Source organism: Nycticebus coucang, unplaced genomic scaffold, assembly GCF_027406575.1.
Source record: "Nycticebus coucang isolate mNycCou1 unplaced genomic scaffold, mNycCou1.pri scaffold_57, whole genome shotgun sequence".
NCBI lineage: Eukaryota > Metazoa > Chordata > Mammalia > Primates > Lorisidae > Nycticebus > Nycticebus coucang.
In genome coordinates this window covers 173,396-196,822 of record NW_026515585.1, presented here as the reverse complement: position 1 = coordinate 196,822, position 23,427 = coordinate 173,396, and the positions used below count along the sequence as shown (strand labels likewise).

The 23,427-nt window shown below is 37.0% G+C and overlaps 1 protein-coding gene and 1 pseudogene across 1 annotated transcript in view; both read left to right on the top strand.

Moving 5' to 3' along the window:
* Positions 1 to 23,427, top strand: part of LOC128579470 (putative ankyrin repeat domain-containing protein 20A4) — an 86,276-nt gene that overhangs the window by 26,124 nt on the left and 36,725 nt on the right. Inside the window, exons 7-11 of the mRNA XM_053581548.1 lie at positions 9,363 to 9,502; positions 15,770 to 15,848; positions 16,438 to 16,499; positions 19,145 to 19,238; positions 21,343 to 21,413. Of these exons, the coding sequence (XP_053437523.1) occupies positions 9,363 to 9,502; positions 15,770 to 15,848; positions 16,438 to 16,499; positions 19,145 to 19,238; positions 21,343 to 21,413 (446 nt within the window). The remainder of the gene's footprint in view (positions 1 to 9,362; positions 9,503 to 15,769; positions 15,849 to 16,437; positions 16,500 to 19,144; positions 19,239 to 21,342; positions 21,414 to 23,427) is intronic.
* On the top strand, positions 10,385 to 11,796 carry LOC128579465 (transcriptional enhancer factor TEF-4-like; annotated as a pseudogene).

The following is a 23,427-nucleotide window of genomic DNA, read 5'->3' as shown; positions in this document are numbered from 1 at the left end:
ATTAAGTGTGCTGCCAATAATGGAGTCCAGACGATGACTTTGGATAGCACAGTCAAGCTGATGAAAGTTGCCAAAAAACAACCAAAGCCCAAGTTGGCTTTGCTGGTTGCCACTGATGGTTCCAAGGCAGCCTTTTGACTCCGTTAAATTTGGTGCCATGCTCAAAACCAGAAGATTTCTTGTGGAATAAGAAAAAGCACTAAATATTAATGTTATCAGCATTATCTTCCATGTAGGAAATGGCTGTAATGATCCTGAGCCCTTCATGCAGGTGGTCTCTGGTGTCTGCTGTGTCTTTAACATAGGAGCCGAGGTTGGTTTCAGCACGTACTGCTTCGTATTGGTGGTGGTTTGCCTGAATGTGAGGATGTGAAGCTGAAATTGGAAGAGATCATCAGTGTAATCAGCCCAGTGTTGGACAAGTGTTTTGCATCAGACCCTGGAGTGAAAATCGTAGCTGAGCCAGGCAGATAGTATGTTGCATCACCTTTCATGCTTGCAGTTAATATTGTTGCCAAAAAAGTCATGTTGAAGGAACAGATAGGCTCTGATGACGATGATGATGAGTGCAGTGAATAAGTCTGTCTGTGTTATGTGAAGACGGGGTGTAGGGGTCATTTGGTAACATCCTAATGATTATGTGCATGGAAAGCCTCTTCTGCACAAGAGTCCTAAATCAGATGAGAAGTAGTATTCATCCATCTACTTCTGGGGATGAGTATGTGATAGCCTTGATAAGATTGTTGAGTGCTGTGACCTGCCTGAAATGCATGTGTGTTTCTGGATGCTCTTTGAAATCCTGGCTACTTACACTGTAGCTGCTGCTTCTACTTGACTGTCTACTATGTGATGTCAGGGCTGATATGGCAACTGAACAAATCCAGAACCCTGACGTCCTACCTGAAGTAGAAGAGAGGGATGTCGGCATTCTGCCTGTGTCTTGTACTTGGGAAAGTGAAATGAAAGGTCACCCAGCAGTGTGTCCTTCAGCCATTAATAATGTGCAGACATCATTCTGTAGCTGTTAACTGTGAGTTTAGCTGGCATTAGGGATTTTGGGGTCCACTTAACTGAATCACTACTAGTTTTGAAATGTTTTTGTAAAAGTAGGGTTGGCACAGATGAAGCAATTTAGAGGATTAGGATATGGGGTTACCTTTATCTGTGTTCCTATAGAAAAAATTTAAATATTTGTTTTATATGGACTTTTGTTCACATTTCAGACATGCTATGAAAGAGTGCCCTTCAGCTGCTGAGCCAGCATTTAGAGCTTGTACAATAGCAGAATGCAACAAAAGTTTGGTTTTGTGATCTATTTTAAAAATAAATTGTGAAATAAGGAAAAAACAAGGGGACACAAGCTTTTAAAATCTGTGGGACTCAGCCATAGCATTCTTTGGTGGGAAATCAATAACCTTCAATGCCTAAATCAAAAAGACAGAATGATCACAATTTAATAGCCTGACCTTTAAACTGGGCATAAGGATGGAATAAGAAGTTTTTAGGTCAATAAAGAGGAGGTTACCAGGTATTGCCTTTACTATTCAACATAGTTCTGTTTTTAGCCAATACAATCAGGCAAGAGAAGGAAATAAAGGACATCCCAATGGGAGCAGAGGAGGTCCAAGTCTCCCTCTTTGCTGACGATATGATCTTTTACTTAGAGCACCTCAAAGACTCAACCACAAGACTCCTGAAAGTGATCCAAAAATACAGTAATGTCTCAGGATATAAAACCAATGTCCACAAGTCAGTAGCCTTTATGTATGCCAGTAACAGCCAAGGTGTGAGGCTAATTAAGGACAGAACCCCCTTCACCATAGCTGCAAAGAAAATGAAATACCTAGGAATATACCTAACAAAAGAGGTGAAGGACCTCTATAAAGGAAATTTTGAAACCCTAAGGAAAGAAATAGCAGAGGATATTAACAAATGAAAGAACATACCATGCTCATGGCTGAGAAAAATCAACATTGTTGAAATGTCTATACTTCCCAAAGGAATCTACAGATTCAATGCCACCCCTATTAAAATACCAACATCATACTTTCAAGACTTAGAAAAATAATTCTTTGTTTTGTATGGAACCAGAAAAATCCCCATATATCTAAGGCACCTCTTAATAGTAAAAGCAAAGCTTGGGGCATCAGCATACCAGACTTTAGGCTGTACTACAAGGCCATAGTGTTCAAAACAGCATGGTACTAGCACAAAAATAGAGACATAGACATTTGGAAACGAGTTGAAAACCAGGAAATGAAACTAACATCTTAAAGCCACCTAATCTTTGATAAACCAAACAAGAACATACACTGAGGGAAAGAATCCCTATTCAATAAATGGTGTTGGGAGAACTGGATAAGGACATGTAAAAGACCGAAACTGGAACCACACCCTTCTCGACTCACAAAAATTGATTTAAGATGGATAATAGACCTAAATTTAAGGCACAAAACGATAAAAATCTACAAAGAAATCATAGGAAAAACACTTGAAGTTATTGGCCTGGGGAAAGACTGTATGAAGAAGACTTCTGTAGCTATTGCAACAACAACAAAAATAAACAAATGGGAGTTAATTTATCTGAAAAGCTAAGGAGACGACAACCAAAGCAAATAGACAACCTACACAATGGGAAAGGATATTTGCATTTTTTGAATCAGACCAAAGCTTGATAACTAGGATCTATAGAGGACAAAGGGAAGCCACAAGTCAATCTGCTCCCTCCCCTGCTCAGTGTAGACCTGGTGTAGACCAGTGTGGGTGCACCTCAGAGTTAAGGGTGCTTCCCCACATGGGTTCTGCACAGACAGACTCCAGGTGGTACCCCATCTGTGCAGATAAGAGGTCTGTGAGGGTGTTGGGTGCCATCGTGCAGTTCAGGCCATGCTGTGCTGACATGGTTCTTTCATAATCTAATCTACTCTTCCCCTCACATTCTCTAATCTTCTTAATGTGTCACCTATCACCTTTTCCCCCCACACTGAGTGTACCCTGTTCCTTCTCTATGATTTCACAATGTGGCTTCAGAGACAAGTGATCCATATGAAGGCAGCTACCTGCAACTCCACTTTCCCTGTGAGTGGCACATTTGTAGGCTGTCTCTAATCTGCCCTGCAAATGTTTGCTCCTATATACACATATCTATGATAGTTTATAAATTAGGCACAGTAATAGATCAACTACAATAACTAATAATAAATAAATAATTATAACAACGTGCTATACTGTAAGTGACGTGAATGTCATCTCTCAAAACAGTTTATCGTACTCTCCTCACCCTACTTCTCCTTGTTATGACAGGGGCAGATACAGTGAACGCGACTAGATGAGGGAGGTGGGTGAGGCAGGCACTGTGATGCAGTTTGGGCTGCTGTTTATGTTCCAACTGCATATTAGAAGGAGGAGATTATCTCCTTCCAGTGATCCTGGATCACCAAGCTGAGGGCTGAATGTGAGGACAGAGCATATCAATGGCTAAGGGAGAATTGGGGGTACAGCACAGACAGTGTGGTTATACCAGAAGAAGGATGATTGACATCCTGGGCAGAATGGAGCAGAATGGTTTGAGATTTTTTTATCACACTACTCAGAAGAGTACACAATTTAAAACTTATAAAGTGTTTATTTCTGGAGTTTTCAATTTAAGACTTAGACACCATTTTGACTATATGTATTGAAACCACAGGACACAAAGCCAAAAATGTGATACTTGATCTTGCACCTCATTTCCTGGCATACAACTTCTAAAATCCTTAGGATCTGCAAAAGAGATATCTTTGTGTGTGGTTGATGGCCTGATGTCCAGCAGTTCCTAGGCAGCTTCAGAGTAAGGCCTGGTCACCTGAAAGACTATGGTAGGATTAGAAGGTTGGGACTTCTAGACCCAATTCCCAACCTCCAGGGAGGAGAGAGAGACTGGAAGTTTGTTTGACACCAATGGCCAGTCCTTTAGTCAGGCATGCCAAGTAATGAATCTTTCATAAAACCCCAAAGGACAGGGTTCAGAGAGCTTCTATATAGCTGAATATATGGAAGTTCCTAGGGGGTGGTGCCCTTTGGAGGGCCTGGAAGCTCTGCATCTCTTCCCCATACCTTGCCCTATGTCCCTCACCATCTGTATCCTTCATAATCTCCTCCATAATTAACCAACTGGCAGAGTGTCTCCTTGAGTTCTGTGAAACAGTCTACTGAATTTATCGAACCCTAGGATGGGGTTGTTGGAACCCCAGCTTGAAGGCTGTTGGTCAGAAGTTCTGGTGTGGGGAGGGGCAGACGAGCCCTGTGGGGTCTGATACTGTCACCGAGGAGATGGTGCTGGGATCAAACGGGAGGACACCCAGCTGGTGTCTACTGAAGAATCGATTGTGGGATTTTTGGAGTGAAAAAATATTCCCACACATAGGTCACATAAATCCTCTCTGTTGATTAGTGTCGTGGTGGTGTGAGGACAAAGGAAAAACAGGTTGAGTGTGTTTTTTCTCACACAAGTAACAGATAAGGGGGAATGCTTTATACTGTATTCTAAGTGCTCCTCATTCATTTCAGAAATCAATCTTTTTAAGTTTGAGACTATACTCACGTGATACTGATTCTGCAAATGATAGCATTTTCTGTCAGTATGGTAGGGTTTTTTAGTATTATGATTATTGAAAATAGTAGCTCCTTACAGGTATCAAATAATTTTGATAGATCTTGTTCTTGTTTACATTTTATAAACAAAGGAAGGGAAGTAAGAGTTTCTTTCTGCAGTAATAGCCCACCAATAGTATGACTATTAATTCTACTCTGGTATTCAAGTATGATCCCAAAGGAATACTTTGTAACAATGTATCAGTCTTCTTTTTTAACAAATTGTAAATCATACACAAAATGTGCATTTTTTTCATGATCTATCAGCTAGACAGCTATGATTTAATATTAATAAAAAAAGAAACTAGAATAAGAGCTAGTGAAACTTAAAGTGACAAAAGGAAATAAAAATTAGAGCGAAAATCAATCAGAATAAAAAGTAAAAAAATCAAAATCAATGAAATCAAAATGTGCATTTTTTATTGTTTGGAATTCATTAAGGGTAAACAAAGAATTAGGTTGCACTGATTGCATTTATTAGATAAAGTCCCTCTTATACTTGTGTTCTGCCCCCAAGAGGTATGCCACACACTGTGTCCCCCACTCCCCTTCTACCTCTGCCTCTCCCCGCTACCTCGTTCTGCTACCATACCCCTTGAATTAGATCATGTATTGCCTTCATATTAGAATATAAATATACACATTGGATTTTTGCTTCCCCGTTCTTGTGATAATTTACTAAGAACAATGTTTTCCATCTTCATCTGGGTTAATATGAAAGATATAAAGTCTCCATCTTTTTCAGTGGCTGAATAATATTCCATGGTATATATCTACCACAGCTTATTAATCCATTCCTGGGTTGGTGGCCATTTAGGTTGTTTCCACATTTTGTGATTTTAAATTGAGCTGCAATAAACAGTCTAGCGCAAATGTCCTTATGATAAAAGGATTTCTTTTTTTCTGGGTAGATGCTTAGTAATGGGATTGCAGGATTAAATGGCAGATCTAATTTGACTTCTTTGAGGATTATCCATACTTCCTTTCAAAAGATTGTATTCATTAGCAGCCACAGCAGCAGCGTAAAAGTGTTCCCTTCTCTCCACATCCACACCGGCATCTGCTGCTTTGAGACTTTGTGATGTGGGCCATTTTGGGGCTAGGTGATATTTTGTGGTGGGTTTGATTTGCATTTCTCTGATGATCAGGGATGATGAGTATTATTTCATATGTTTGTTAGCTATTCATCTGTCTTTAGAACGGTTCTATTCATGTCTCTTGCCCTGTGATATATAGGATTCTTGGATCTTTTCTAGTTGATTAATTTGAGTTGTCTATACATCCCAGTAATCATGGTTTTGTGCAATTCATATTATGCAAATATCTTTTCCCATTCTGAAGGCTGTCTGTTTGCTTTGGTTATTGTTCCCTTAGCTGTATAGCAGCTTTTCAGTTTAATTAAGTCCCATTTGTTTATTATTGGTGTTGTGGTGATTGCCACAGAAGTCTTTTTCATAAAATCTTTCCCCAGGTTGATATCTTCAAGTGTTTTCCCCACACTTTCTTTGAGGATTTTTATTGTTTCGTGCCTTAGATTTAGACCTTTTATCTATCTTGAATCAATTTTTGTAAGTGATGAGAGATGAGGGCCCAGTTTCAGTCTTTTACATATCATTATACAGTTCTCCCAGCACCATTTATTGAATAGGGATTCTTTTCCCTAGTTTATGTTCTTGTTTGTTTTATCAAAGATCAGGTAGTTGTAAGATATTAGTTTCCTTTCATGGTTTTCTGTTCAGTTCTAAATGTCAGTGACTATTTTTGTGCCAATACCGTGCTGTTTTGATCTTTACAGCTGAAAGTCTGGTAGGGATATGCCCTGGCTTTGTTTTTATTACTAAGAATTGCTTTGGCTATAACATTTTTTTTTTTTTGGTTCCATACAAAATGCAGAATTATTTTTTCCTACATTTTGAAAGTATGATGATGGTATTTTAATGGGGATTTCATAAAATCTGTAGAATGGTTTGGGAGTATAGAAATTTTAATAATGTTTTTTCTCTTCAGCCAAGAGCATGGTATATCCTTCCATTTGTTAATATCCTCTGCTATTTCTTTTCTTAGGGTTTTGTAAGTTTCTTTATAGAGGTCCTTCACCTCTTTTATTAGGTATATTCCTAGGTATTTCATTTTTTCTGAGGCTACTGTGAAGACATTTGTGTCCTTGATTAGCTTCTCATCTTGGCTGTTATTGGCATATACAAAGGCTACTGACTTGTGGAGATTAACTTTATATCCTGAGACCTTAGTGTATTTTTTGATCACTTCCAGGATTCTTGTTGTTGAGTTGTTGGTGTTCTCTAAGTATAAGATCATCATTGGCATAGAGGGAGAGTTTGACCTCTTCTGCTCCCATTAAGATGCCCTTTATAGCCTTCTCTTGCCTGATTGAATTGGTTAGAACTTCCAGCACTATGTTGAATAGTAGTGGTGGTAGAGGACAACCTTGTGTTTGTTCCAGTTCTAAGTGGAAAAGTTTTCAGTTTTACTCAATTTAGTATAATACTAGCAGTGGGTTTGTCATAGATGGCTTCAATAAGTTTAAGAAATATGCCACCTATGCCTATATTTTTAAGTGTTCTTATTAGAAAAAAAGATGTTGAATTTTACTGAATGCTTTTTCTGCCTCTATTCAGAGGATCATATGGTCATTGTTTCTGCTTCTGTTGATATGGTGAAGTACATTTTTTGTTTACTGGGCTTGCATCTCTGGGATGAATCCTGCGTGATTGTGATTTTATTTTTTTAATGTGTAGCTGTAATTTATTGGGTAGGATTTTATTGAGAAGTTTTGCATCTATATTCATTAGTGAAATTGGTCTAAAATTCTCAATTTAGTTGGGTGTTTTACTGGTTTTAGTATCAGGGTAATATTTGCTTTGTAGAACGTGTTGGGGAAGATTCCTTCCTTCTCCCTCTCTTTTTTTTTTTGGAATAATTTCTCCAATATGAGTATAAGCTTTTCCTTGAAGGTCTGATAGAATTCTGGTGTGAAATCATCTGGACCATGGCATTTTTTGGTCTGGAAATTTTTCATTTTTTCTTCAATCTCAGTGGTTGAGATTGGTCTTTTCAGGAGATCTGTTTGTTCTTGTTTAAAGTCTAGGGAGAGGATATTATTCTTGTTATTGATCCATTTTCTCCACATTATACAATTTCTAGGCATAGAGTTTCTTGTAGTACTCAGAGATAATCTCTTGTGTCTCTGTGGCATCTGTTGTTATTTCCTGTTTATTGTTTCTGATTGATGTGATTAGAGATTTTGCTTTCTGTTTCTTGTTAATCTCGCCACAGGTTATCTATTTTATTTATTTTTTCAAAAAATTAAATCATTTTGGGGGGGCACCTGTGGCTCAAAGGAGTAGGGTGTCAGCCCAATATGCCAGAGGTGGAGGGTTCAAACCCAGCCTTGGACAAAAACTGCAATAAATAAATAAATAAATAAATATTTTTTGTTTCATTAATTTTTTGAATGAATCTTTTGTTTTCAATTTCATTAATCTCTGATTTAATTCTGGTTAATTCTTTCCTTCTGCTGGTTTGGGGATGAGATTGTTTTATTTTTCCAATTCCATAAGATGGTTCTTGAGTTTGTCAATGCACTCCCTTTCTGTTTTTCAAATGTGGGCATCTAATGTAATACATTTCCCTCATAAGACGGCTTTCACTGTATCCCACAGGTTTTTAGAACTTATTCCTTCATTGTTGTTATGTTTGAGGAATTTAATGATTTCCTCTTTTATCTTTTCTTGAACATAACTCTCATTTAGCTAAAAGTTATTTAATTTCCATGTCTTTGTGTAGAGATGTTCATTTTAGTTGGAGTTGAGTTCCACCTTTATTGCCCTGTGGTCTGAGAAGGTATAAGGTATACTTTCTATTGTTTTAATTTTGCTGAGGTTTGATTTGTATTCTAGGTTGTGGTCAATTTTGGAGTATGTATGATGGGCTGAGAAAAATGTATATTCTTTTGCTTTGGGATGTTGCGTTCTGTATATGTATATTAATCCCATTTGTTCCAGGGTCATATTTAAGTCCCTTGTATCTTGGTTAGTTTCCATTTATAGGACCTGTCCAGTTCTGTCAGAGGGATGTTAATGTCCCCAGCTATTATGGTGTCATTGGGATGTCATATTGCTCAGACCCTTCATGGTCTGTTTCATAAATATGGGCATATTAAAGTTGGGTGCATAAATATTTAAAATTGATATGTTTTCATGTTGTATTGTACCTTTGACCAGTATAAAGTGTCCATCTTTGTCTTTCTTTTTTATTTTTATTTTATTTATTTATTTATTTATTTGTTTATTTATTTATTTATTATTGTTGGGGATTCACTGAAGGTACAAATAGCCAAGTTACACTAATTGCATTTGTCAGGCAAATTCCCTCTTATAAATGTGTTTTTTCTCCAAGAGGTGTGCCAAACACCATGAACCATCACCCCCCTCCCTCCTTTCCTCTCTTCCATCTTTGTCTTTCTTAATTTTAGTTGCTTTAAAACTGCTTGTATCTGAAATTAAGATTGCAACCTCTCCTTTTTCTGGTTTCCTTTTTCTTCCTTTTCCGTTTCCTTTTGGGTTTCCAATCCAGATTTTAAAATTCTATAGACTGCTTCTCAGATATGCAAGGAAAATTGTAAGCTTTTTGAAGACTGTCTCTTCTTGTGTTATTTATTGATTGTGAACTACCAATATTTTTATGTATTCTTTACCTTATTTTTACTGTAGCAAGAGCAACTTTGGTTAAGGACAGGCCTTCTGTTTGTCAAAAAGAAGAAATGGCTGAAAACCATTTTTCCACCTTCACTTTAGTCCAGCCATTCATACCAGGTCCTCAAATGGCCTTTGTCAACCATTGTGATACAGAGGTAAGTTGTCTTCATAAAACCTTTCTTAAAGGATATTTATTTATTATTAAATCATATCTGTGTACATTAATGCATTTATGGGATACAATGTGATTTTTTTCACATACATCCCACTGATTCTCATAATAATAAGAAAGATCTAACAAAAAAAGTCCTCATAATCATAAGAGAAATCATATATTGACAAGCCAGAGATGTGCTTAGCATTGAGCATTAGGAAAACTAGTGGAGCAAAGCTTAAGCTTATCATTATGGAAGGAAAGTACTATAAAGCAACCAAAAAACCCCAGCTCAACAAACATGGAAAGAAGAGGGGGATGAAGGGAAAGAATTGATTGAGGAAGGGCAAGATAAATATAAACATTGAGTAAGACAGTCCAGATGAGGGAGATTATTATGAAAACACAACAGATAGCCAGGTGTTGTGGTGGGTGCCTATAATCCCAGGTACTCAGGAGGTTGAGGCAAGCATATTGCTTAAGCCTGGGAGTTGGAGGTTTCTGTGAGCTGTGATGCCAAGGCACTCTACCATGGGTGAAAAAGTGAAACTCTGTCTCTAAAAAAGAAAAGTAATAAATAAATAAATAAAAACACGACAGAAATAGTGGAGTTAAATGGCGGCATGATCTCTGCATAAGATATAATAGAAATTATTTTAAACCTAACTTAGAAAAAAAAGCCAGGTAATGAAAACGTGTTCAGATTTATCTGAATGACTTATAACTGATGTTAATAAGGAACATAAAGAAAACTTAATGATGGCTATAGTAACATTAATCTTGTATACATTTACAAATAGCTAAAAGATATTTCATAAGTTCCTAGCATGAATGAAAGATAAATATCTAAGGTGATGGTTCCTCAGCCACAGGCTGGGAGGCCATGATTGGGAACCCTGGGTTAGGGTCCCTTGTGGATGATGGCCATGACTGGACAAGCATTAAGGACGGCAGTGATGAGAGTGGCACAGGCAGGAAGGGTACTAGAAGGAAAGTGGACACAGATGCAGAGGGTGTTTGGAACCCAGATACTGAGCAGAGCTTGGCCATCTACCTGCTCTATGGTTGTCAGAAAATCATCTTGTCCTTTGAAGGCAAGATGTATGGTTAGAATGAAATGATTACCTGCTATATCAAGCTAAGAATGGAGAAGGTCCGAACTTCCAACCAGGTCTCTAGTCTCATACAGGTTTCAACTTGAAAGTAATCAAGAGAAATCTAGTCCAAGCTAAAGGACCAGGTTTCCAAGAACAAGGCTTTCCGAACCATGGCTACCACATCGTTGGCCCAGCTCACCAAACTGGGTCCTGGTGGTCCTCAAGCCTCTGAGCTTTTCCAGTTTTGGCCTGGGGCCCTAGACCCCTCTGCAAGTTTGAGATGTGAAGCCATTCTTCTTGTCATTGACTCCCCCATCTATTGACCAGGGAATGGGTTCACTTAACCCCTCTCACCCCTGTCTGTACTTGCTCCATTATCCCCAGCCAGGCAGGCTTGGGCCCTGGGCTCTTCCTGGTTGCAGCTAGTAGAGTTCTCTGCCTGTGTGGAACTGCCAAATGCAACTGGCTCATACCAGAGGCACCTGTTTGTACATATCACCCAGCACTGCCCCAGCCCTGGAGTACCCCCACTCAAGAGTGTGGATGTCCAGCAGATCAATTACAAATTCTCTGAGAAAAGGGTGGTGTCCAGGAACTGATGATCATGGCCTCCTCCCCCTGTCTTTTTCCTGTTTAAGTTTTTGGCAGAACTGAACTGGGGCCCAAGTGGTGAGAAGACCAGGGCTAGCAGTGGTGGAAGCAGTAACAGTGGTGCCTTATACAGAGTGAGCAGCCAGTATGAGAGCCTGGAGCACATGACCCTCATGTGCTCCTCCAAGGCCTTCTCCTTTGGCAAGCAGGTGGTGGAGAAGGTGGTGACAGAGCGGGCCCAGCTGGAGGACGGAGATTTGTGTACTGCCTGTTGTGCTCACCCCTCTAGGAGTACCTGGTGAATTTTCTGCACAAGTTGTAGTAACTGGCTGAATGATACATGATGAACAGCATCCTTGAAAACTCCACCATCCTCCCGGTGGTGACAAACAGAGACACCAGGAATTGCCGGGTGTCTTATTGGAATTACTGCCCTGCCTATGTCTTTGAGGTCTCCACCAATGAACACAGGGCCCAGCACCAATTTAATTCATGGTCTGGGCTGAGGGGGACCCCCAAACTGACTGACCCCTGGAATATACTCCTGGCAGGAAGGACCCTTGAGGTCTCCTCATGCTTTGTATTTAAGGAGAGGGCTGTAATTTAAAGGGGATGACTTCAGAGGCCTAAGCAATAGGGGACACCAAAACTTGGTTGGTGATCTAAATAGGTGGGTTCCAAGAAAATAATAGACTCTGAGAGTGGAATGGGGGGTGTCTGAAAGGACAGATCACTCAAGAGCATCAGGGATTGAGGACAGGAGTGAGACTACCTCCAGGTACACTTCTCAGCCAATGACAGGGCCCCCTTGCCCCTCTATTCTGGATGTTTGGGAGAGCCTTCATTACACATTGGGTTGTCTTCCAGCTACCACCCCCCAAATTTCTGCCCCCAAAATATCACCCTTTTTACTACAGAGAGTAACCCTATTTGTGTAGGAGCAGAGCCAGGTGGGCCCTGGAAATATTTTTAATATAATGATCTGTTTATAAGGGTTATGGCTTTATCTCAGCTGCACGAGAAATGGGGGAAGGCTTTGTAACTCATCCTCCTCCTCAGTGAGCAGAGTGTTCTACTGTTGTGTTTCCTCACTTGCCAACACCAAAGTCTGTTGGTTTGTGTTATGACAGAGGATAAAGCTATTTCCCCCCAAAAAAATGTATATATAAAAATGTATATGTGTTTACATATTTAAGATGATGAATATCCTTATACCCTGAGTTGATGATATGAATGTGTGAAATTATAATGTGTACACCCCAAATATGGACCCCTATTACGTATCAATTACAAATATTAGAAAATGGCTCGACACCCGTACCTCAGTGGTTAGGGCGCATGCCACATACTTCCGATCTGGTAGTTTCAAACCTGGCTTGGGCCTGCTCAACAATGATAACTGCAACAATAAAATAGCCAGGAATTATGGCAGGACCCTGTAGACCCAGCTACTTATGAGGCTGAGGCAAGAGAATCACTGATGCCCAAGTGTTGGAGGTTGCTTTTAGCTGTGACGCCATGGCACCCTACCTAGGGGGACATAGTGAGACTCTGTCTTAAAAATAATAATAATAATAATAATAATAATAATAATAATAATAAAGGAGTTTTATTTTATTTTTTAGAAAAAAACATGTTTATTCTGTGTGGTTATCTTTTCTTTTGGGGGGTATTCCATTTATGAACAACGCCCCAAAGTTATCTTTTCCTTTGATTGCTTATGACAGCCTGAACATCAATCTTCTTTTTAAGGTCTATTCTCTATTATTTGGTAGTATTTCTAAGAAAGGAAATTTAGTCTGTATTATTTCTTTTCAATTTAATGAAATGTCATCTCATATTTAATCTAGTCAAACCTATGCTCATAGATTATACAAAGTGAAACTTCTTTTAGGCTCTATTAGAATTATTAAATGAATTGTTAGTATTTGGCTCTTCTGGCTTTTGTTTAAGTTTTCTAACAGTGTTTACTATATTCTCAACTTAACTAATTTATCTTACTATTTGATGTAATTTCTTGGTAGCTGAACTTTTTGAAAATAAGAAGGCAAAATAAATAAGCATTTATAGTTTTGTTAACTAAAATTAAAATTTATGTATCCATTAAATGTGAAAAGATATTTTAAATTCAAACCTCTTAAACAAATTAGTCAGTTGTGTGTTTTGGTGTTTTTCTCATTCATCTTGTGCTCATGAAATCTCTGTAATGGACACAGATGTTCACACATCCAGTAAATGTAAGTCAGATTTGATTAAAGAATCATCAAATAAACTACACAAAATTATAGAAGCATAAGGCAGTAAAGACTGCCAAATAGTATACAAAATTATCTCTGGAAGGTCATTTCTTAATTTGACAAATATATCCAGAATGCAAACATTTTATTATTCTAAAGAAGCATTATTAACTTTAGTATTCATACTTGTCAAACCTTGTGCACAATGTCTTTTATCAGTAAAACACCACAGTCCTGTGGGCCCGATGTTTTAGTCCATTTCTTCTTTCCTCATGTGAGTATCGGGTCCTGCTGGACAATCATGGATATACTGGGAGATTTCTGAATCTTCAACATGTATAATCATAGGGTTTTTTAAATTCTAGATCCTTTCTTCAATTTTGTTGTTGTTGTTGTTGTTGAAGTTTCCTTGAGAGTACACAGATCCAGCGTACATTGATTGCTTTGTTAGATAAGAACCCTTGTCTCCCTATTCTTAGGTTGTAACTGAGTTATAGCTTTCATGTGAAAGCCCTAAATTAGTTTCATAGTAGGGCTGAGTACATTGGGTACTTTTTTTTCCATTCTTGAGATATTTACAGGGAAGTTTGAAAGGGAGAGGAGGGAGGGGGAGGGGCATAGAGGGAGGGGGATAATTGGGATTACACCTGTGCTGCATCTTACAAGGGTATATGTGAAACTTAGTAAATGTAGAATGTAAATGTCTTAGCACAATAACTAAAAAAACGCCAGAAAGGCTGTGTCAACCAGTGTGATGAAAACGTGTCAAACGGTTTATGAAGCTAGTGTATGATGCCCCATGATCATATCAATGTACACAGCTATGATTTAATAATAATAAAAAAAGAACCCTTGTCCCACCCACAAAAGACATACCACACCCCTTTTCTTTAACTTTTAATGACCATTCTATCAGGTGTCAATAGACAGAGTTATTAGTATGTTGTTGACAGAAGAATAAGAAAACCATGTGAAATTCAAACTAGGGTTTTACATTTCTTTCTTACATCATAGTAGTACTTAAAATGCCCTCATAATTCTCTAATCATAACAGCATTTTTCTTCTACAAGTTAAAATTTGTAGGGATAATTATTGAAAGAGTTTTCTTGTAGCATCTTGAATTTTTTTTTTTGAGTTAAACAATTTCTTCAATTTTAAAAATGCACACAATAACAAGAAATAAATATTTGCATATATTAATGAAAGTATATTTTTCTTCAAAAATGTTAAAATATAAAATTTGAATCCTATGGTTTTATTTTCTCCTCTTGTTCTCATTTTCCAAATGTCAGAGTTCTGTTGGATTTGCACTACATAGGTGTGCCAGTTAGAATATCTTACACATACTTATGTTCTTAACACCATATTCCTTTCATGAGTAAGTAATCTCTTCCTAAAGTATGTATCCAGATTTATCTCCTATGTCCTTGGGTGCTTCATAGTTGACATATTGGATTTTAAGGACTGAACACACTGTCCTTAACCCTTCCCTTACTTCCTTGACTCTTGGTGCCCTATTTTGTCATCTGATTTTTCTTTTCTAGTAAATAACATCTAGTAAGTAGCACTGAAACATTAAGTTAGTGTAAATCTTGTACTTTATCTCTCCTGCAGATCACCAATCCAGTCACTCACCATTACCAGTGTTCATAGCTTGTTACCATAATTCTCTTTCTGATCTATGATTTTGAAAAGCTCTTTTCTGATTTTGTCAGGTGTTCATCTGTTTTCACATTGCTACCAATGTGACCTTTTGAAAATATGTTTGTGGTGGCCTGACTTACCTGCTTATTGAGTGGATCCCATTACAGGAAAGGGAAAGTTTGCACCTCTTCTGCCACCTGTCTTTGGTAGCTTGGCCTGATTCTCTCATTTCATCTCTAAAACCTGTTCCTTATCACAAGGTTGCAGTTTTACCGCATTACCTTCATAGCCCTCATATGCCCTGTGGTTCCATTCCTCATCCTTTTGCCCCTTCTCTCCTGTCTAAAAGCCCTTCACACTCTCACTGTGCACATCGTGTCTTTGAAAATACGCCTCTATCTTTGCTGCATTTCCTAAGCTTCCTGAGTAGAACTGACTCTTCCTCCATTGTATCGTTTGTGTAATTAATTTACTGTAATTACAGACTCATGAATTACCTTTCTTATTTGTTTCCATATATCTTTGCCACACCCACTTAAATATAGGACAGACTCTGTCTTCTGTTTCTATGTTCAAATTATTCTCCCAGGTAGTGCATATGCTTGATAAACATAGTGAATGTGTGTTGTTTTGCTAACAGATTGATGTGTGAGTGAATCAATACATTTCCTGAAGTTGACTTTTCTTTTTCTCAATAGGAAGGAGCAAGAGAGTCAGAAGTTGGAGACAATACCAACACGATTGGTATTGTTGAAAGTGCTACACAAAAGCAAATAGGTAATGACAATTTTATTTTTGTGTAAATAAATTATTAGAGGTGGTAATCTTATAATTAGGGGAAACATCTAAAATTTTTAATTACATGCTATTATGAAATAAAAACCAATAATGCGTATTGGTTTAATTTCCATTCCTTTGATTTATTTTATTGTTTTTATTAAATCATAACTATGTACAGTAATGTATTTATGGGGTATGATGTGCTGATTTTATATACAATTTTGAATGCTTAAATCAAGCTGGGTCACATAGCCTTCACCTCACTTACTTAATTGTTGTGTTAAGACATTGATACTCTACACTTCATAGATTTGACATGTACCCTTGCAATATGCACCATAGGTAAGGTCACAAGTAGATAATGTCCATTCCTTTTAAATATACTGTCCATTCCTTTTAAGTACGTTTCTTTTGCCACCTTTTTTATACTATAAACTTTTTCCTGAAACTGCTTTAACCTTCTGAAATTCTTTTTGCTATGAGTTTTATTTTACTGAAATAGTCACAAATGGAGATACATTTGTATATGTTTTGAAAATGCAGTAATATTTTTATCATTAATTTATCTTTAAATGACATTTTATAGATAAAATCTCTGTACTGTTATCAGGACACGACAAACCAAAAGAACCAAGTTTGTATTTGGAGGTACTGTCTTTTCTTATCATTACTTTAAAATGTAAGCATTGACAACTTTAAAACATAAAAGGGATGCTTTTAATTACCTTTTCTCAGCTGCGTATGTTCCCACAAGGAATTATTTTCTTACATTATCAGGCCATAATTAATAAAGTAATTATGTGGAAAGAATGAGCTGCTGGATAGTAAAATTCTGCTAATTTGCAAGATTCCTTTAAAAAGACAGTGTAATATAATACAAAATGATAAGGCTTAGGAGTTATAAGAATTCCATTTGGCTTTGAAGTTAAGTTTATTTAAAAATTAAAGAATTATTCCAAATTCACCTATAGCCAAATACATGAGTCTTTGTTAAATATGGATGTGTAATAAAAGGCCTAATGAAATTCAGGGAAAAGCAGTTTGGAGACTTGATTTTTATAACTTGGAACATGTAATGACAAAATCTGGCACTCAAAACTGTTACTGTGTTTGAATTGACCAGTCTAGATCATCAAGGAACATTTTAAGAGAAAAAAAAAAAATCATGGGGAGTAAGTGAACATGTTGGACTGTAATAGTAACAATTTGATTTATTGGAGTTTTAATAAGCAAAAATCATTTTCTAAAATAGAACACATAGAATACTTTTGTGGCAGCCATGCTTCTGATATACTGTAGGTGTGAAATACTGACAATTTATTCGGAAGCAGAGCTCAGGTAGGAAGACATGGGAAAGGCTGACCTCTTAGAAGCAGTGGTTGGGCAGCAGCACCAGCATCAAATGGATGTCAAAAGACGTGTTATTCTGGATCTTTCACTTTCTGTGGAAACTGAGGGAAATTATTTAATTAATTTTGAATGTCTGTGACCTAATTCATAAACATGGCAATAATGTCAACCTCTTAGGTATGTGTAATGAACAAATATAGTATGAAATCTGGAAACATTTTTATAGTTTGAAAAGTATGCATGCAAATGTAAGAAATGTTCACAGTTTTATTTAATGATTTAATAAATATGGGAAGTAGTTCTTTAAAACAAAAACATTAAGACAGTAGTGTCAAGGAAAAAATGGAAAGTTAAGCAAGTTAGAACTGGCATGAGCCTTTCTAATTTGGGGTATAATAAGTTTTGGGAGACTGTTGTGGGAGACATCCTGTAAGAATAGTGATTTTGTGCTTACAACCTTCCCAATGAGATTTGTACATGTTTGACCTTGATATATATATATATATATATATTTTTTTTTTTTTTTTTGAGATAGAATTTCATTCTGTGCCCTGGGTGGAGTGCTGTGGTGTCATAGCTCACAGCAACTTCAAACTCTTGGGCTTCAATTATCCCCTTGCCTCAGCCTCTGAAGTAGTATCTGGTACTATGAGTACCAATTATGTGCTAAGTACTTAGACATTGAATGTACAATAGGATGACTTATGGTATTGTAGTATCAATAGAAAGCCAAACAGCCAAAAATTCCGACTTACTATGTGGGCTTCATATAGATATAGTAGTATCAACAGAAAGCCAAACAACCAAAAATTCTGACTTACTATGGGGGCTTCATATAGAGAAAACAGAGAATATCAGGTTAGACAATATAGAAGAAGATTGCAGTTAATGCGGAAAGGACTGGGGTGGAAATCTATAGTCAGGAAAGATCTTTCTGAGTGTGATTTTCAAGCTATCAGCTAAAGGATGAGAGGGAGCCAGCCATGTGAAATTGTGGGAGGAAGATAGGAAAGAAAGCAATGGATCACATATGTATCATTTTTTACTCTAAACATCCTGGGAACACCAGGAAGCAGAAGGTAGGGTAATCATCATCATCATCATCATCATCAGTCAATTTTATTTTTATCATTATAATGCATAGAAATGAAAATGTGCAAATACGTGTCTGGGATACCTTAGATGCTTAAAAAATAAATGTTTGTATGCTTTTATATTGAGGTTTTCTATAGTTCCTAATTTGCTTTTTGTTAGTAAAAAGTTACATACTATATCTAGTGTTTGTTTGATTTTATTTAAACATAATAAAACAGTTATTTTTAACTGTGGTATCCTTTTATTCAACCATAAGTAAAAGCTCTACAAAACATATTTTATATTTTTCTAACCTTTTGTTTACCTAAATAAAGCAGCTTCAGAAATGTTCTGTTTAGGTACACTTATGTTAATATGAAATAAAAATGAATGTTCAGTTTATGCCCAGTATGACATATACAAAGTTTATTAGAATGCTGTGTGTCAAATTTTCATGCTAAATTCCATTAAGAAATATTTTATGTGTTTAATGGGTAAATATTAGAGCGAGTGTATTTTGTTTTAAAAAATGTTCTCTTATTTCTTGTGGTGAGTACAAAGTAATCGGTTATTTTCAAGCTTGTTCCATGTTGAAACATGCACGAGTGCATATTTTTTGTGAATATGATTCCTTGTGGCCTTTCATGCTGTGTCTACACACCGATATGCACATAAAAGATGAGCTTGAGCTAGACAGCATATATGAAGTTCTGTATTGAAGTGTTTGGCTTTCAATACATGTTTCTCTTAGTTTTATATGTAATTGCTTTTACCAAAAGAAATTCAGTTGTTTTTGAAGAAAATGATTAGCAAATATTGATGTAACTTATTATTTTTAACTTAACTCATATTGATATTAACTTTAACAGAGTATTTCAGAGACTCTTTCAGAGAAGGATCTTAGTCATTCATCTCAGGATGCCAATCAAGAAGAAAAAAACAGAGTAAATGCACAAGTAGAAGGTAAGAACTGTATCTTCCTGTAAAAGACAATTTTTACAGATGGGATCTTATTCTTGCTCAGGCTAGTCCTAAACTCCAAAGCACAGGCATCCACCTGCCTTGGCCTCCCAGAGTGCTGGGATTACAGGGTCGAGCTACCACTCCCCCGGGACTCTGTGTTTCTAATACTTCTCAGGTGACTCCAATGCTGTGGGTTCTTGGACCACACTAAGTAACAAGACTATAGACATCCCTGTAGAGAAATATATAGGAAGAGCTATTGGAGAACATTTCCAACAGAAGGATCAACGGAGGGCATTATTTTGTTTTTATATGTATTTCTGAACATGTTCCTAGCCAGATGGGATAAAGAAAAAAGTGAACAATTCCAAATTATAGATATGAACTATTACTAGTAATTGAAGAGGAAATAAGGGACATAAATGATCCCTGAAAAGAATGGTGACGAGAGATCTGAAAAAAAGTTTCATGAGCAGGGAAAGAGGGAAGGAATAAGTTATCCCCATAATGTTGCAGTTAATGATGAAGAAAACCGAGAGAATGCTCTGGTATCAATTCAAGAAAGTTGCATTTACACAGAAGATTAAGATTACTTCTGCCACAGAGATCACTGGAAGCAAGAGAGTGTGCTAGAATTATAACGTGGAATTTGGAAGGATAGGATCCGGTATTTGAAACTATTTCTGTTTGAATTCTCCAGTCTGGATATTCAAGGAACATTTTGGGAGAAAAAAAAAAATTGTGGGGAATGGTGAATCTGTGGGGCTATAGCAGCAATGCATTTCTCCTCCTGTAAGTGTTAGGCATCAGAGATATGTGCTATATGTATATTAATTCATAAAAATAGATTAACTTGAATATAAAAACACTGGTCATTTTTAAAAATGTTCTTTATTAAAATAGGTGTTTTCTAAAATCAGGAAGAGATTAATGTAATATCCCCACAGAAAATAAAGTCAAAAACCATAAATTTATTGAGCCCATTCCATGACTTTCCTTAATATTTTCAATGAATATGACACTGATTTTTAAATGTAAAAATTAGTTAATATGTTATAATGATGAGGGGAATCAATTTGTTTCCTTTTTTATAAATATGTCATATTTAGAGTGAATATGCATAATTACTTAGATGTATCTTACAAGGCTTTTGAATGAGTGGAGGAAGAAATGTTAAGATGGGAAAGCTAGAGGATACAGTGTACACCTAATCTGTAGGCAGCAGGGGGCTCCATCCCGTCCTGCTCTCATTTTTTCTTGGCCTCTCCAACTTTTCAGCTTGCTCATCTCACCCTTTCCTTCTCAGCTCACACATGAGCTCTGGAAATGCCAACCTTGATGCATCTTATTCATTTTCCTTTAACCGCATTCCATAATTATCAAGTAAAATAGATAAAAACTGTTTGCCAATGATGCTATGGAATATTGTGTCCTACAGCCTTGAGATCTGGGGAATAGAAAAGGAAATAAATAACTTACAGTTGAGGTGGGGAAGTTGCAAAGGAGAAATCCTTAGAGTATTGAGGCCTTACTGAGGGAGGATATGCCTGTTTATCCAGGGAAAGTGCCATAATGAATGGAGTCCTCACGTAGCAATCTGTGTAAAAAAAAAAAAAAATGGAAAGAAGATTGTCAGCATATGAGCAGAAAGCATTTCACATATATATTACCAGGCATACACTGATGAAGGTATAAAAAGTAACAACAACTTGATGATTAACATGTGCAATGCGTTGAAGGTTCTAATAGGAGGTAGACAGGAGTACATAGGGCTACTTGATATGTTTTTCTGGATTGATAAAATTTTCTTTGTTTATGATGGCTTTGTCATTTATGTTGGATGGAAGAATTTGTGAGTTAATCTGTGATCTTCGTATGCCTTCTACCTGGTGACATCTAGTAGCCTTCTGAGTGGTTTTTCAAGTATTAGATGATTAGGATTAATTTTTAAAGAAGTATATAGTTTGCTAAAGACTTAACTTCATCTAAACTCTCAATTTATAAGATAAAAATAAATTTAGGTTTGTATACATTTTTATAAAGCTGAGAGATTTTATCATATCATTCTAAGCAAGTCATTTAACTTAATATATGAAATTTACAGGACACAAAATTTTATCAAAATCAGTGAAAGAGGAAGAAGAACCTAAAGGAAGTGAAAATAACCAGCCACAGGTATCAACAAATTTAAATTTAAGTTCCTGGTTTAATGTTGTTTTCTTTACATGAATGATGTGACATAGTCCAAGGGACATTTCTACTGGAATAGCATTTTAGAATTCATACGTGGTTAGCTAATATTTAATTTTAAACAGTTTTTTTTAACTAGTTATAAAACTTAAACCTTCCTAAAGTAAAGAGTGACTTACAGCTAATCTTTGTCCTTGGAATCCAGGCAGAGGATTTTTGGTGTTTTTCTGGCTCTTCAGTTTTGTAACCTTACATGATAAGGACGATAATGCCAAGTACAGAATCATATTACTAAGCAAGAGAAATTACCAGCAATTTCATCATGATGACCACTGAGTTGGACTCATGTTCAAAGAGTCGTCATTCCCAATGTACCAAACTGTAATGTAGTTTGTATACTGCACATCAGTCGTGCCAGGTAGAGTGGTTCTTCCACCTTGTGGCCTCTAACTCAGTTCAGTGTGTGTGCTGAGAGAGGGAATTAGGTCATTAGACTGTGCCTATGTAGGAGATCCGACCTTGAAGAAAGGGACTTTGATGTGAGGGTACAGCAAGTTGTAACTCACATAGCTTCAGGAAATTATTAAATGGTACCAAGGTTCCTTCACTCACTGTCTTATGAGGACATTAGAATATATTAAACGTGGGCTTAAGCCGACAGTCTGTTTCAGAAAATAGCACTGTCATATTGTGCTATATCATTTAAATTCACATTTGAGAATTGGATTTTCTTTCTGATTGCTACTGATTTTGTCTTGTGATAATGTAAAATTTCCCAGGTTTCAGTTATCAATTTTTAAACACAGAACGGAAATAAGCATGTTAATAGTACATGTGTTGTACTCATGCAACCTGAAGACAGACTCAGGTATACCCACTCTAGGTATAAATCAGATAGTGATTTATTACACCCGCGTAGGCCTATTTTTGTCCAAAGGGCAAACGGCCCCAAGGCGAGGATCAAGCTGATTTTTATACCATTTTTGTGCTATGTGGCAAGCCAAGCAAAAACAGAAGCAAAACATGGCAGGTGGTTAGCTCAGGGGCGGGGTTACAGAGTTGGCTCAGGCGGGCAACAGCATGTCAGTTTTCACAAGGGTGGGGTTAGAGTGAGTCAGGGGTTTGGCACTGGTTACAGTGAGTCAGGGGGTTACATCCTGGCAGCTGGCATGGGGATAAACTTGGCTTGGGAAATTTTGCTTGAGTAAGCTTTCCACCATTGTTTAGCCATTGCTAGGGGGTTGTGGTAAGTTGCACCATTGTTTTACCCGTGTCTAGGAATCTTTGGGCACTAAGGGAACTTCCTGTTCTATTCTGAAACCTGTTTTGGGAATTAACCCAAGAGGGGGTTCAGATGTGCGGGGAACTCAGGATGAGACAGTTAGGGGCCTTTAGGGGTTCTTTGAATGGGTACTACACATGTTTGCATATGGAAACATGTCTCCTGACTAGGAATGAATGAGGACTGATAGAATGTATCTGTACATTCAGAACTTCCTTGCGTTCAAAAGTATAAGCAACTGTGCATCAAACAAGGCAAAGTGGAATGGGGAAGTAAATAAAAACACCTGAGAAATGAGTTGAAACAGAGTTCTGGTTAAAACTGTGAATAATACAAAATTCCTGCTTGTCCTTTAGTTGAGTTAGTGTAAGGAAGGAGCAAAGTTCTGAAAATTCACCATCTAATGTAACAAATGGTATACCAGACTGTGAGGGGTAAGATGTACCTGGAGTGTCCACTCTTTAGTGTTTGAGCCATTTTCTCAATAAAAAGGCCTCAGTCACAAAAATATGTCCCATCTCATGCCTGCTCTGTGTTCCTGAAGTATAATCTCTACTCACCTCCTAAAGTTCATTTAAATGAAAGAAAGAAGTATACTGTAAAAATGCTAACAATGCACATGGACACTCGGCATGCATTTGACACAGGTGAGTAGAAATGTGAAGTTAATACAAACACAAAAACAAGCAAAGAAGTCAGAAGTTATTGTCGAAATGA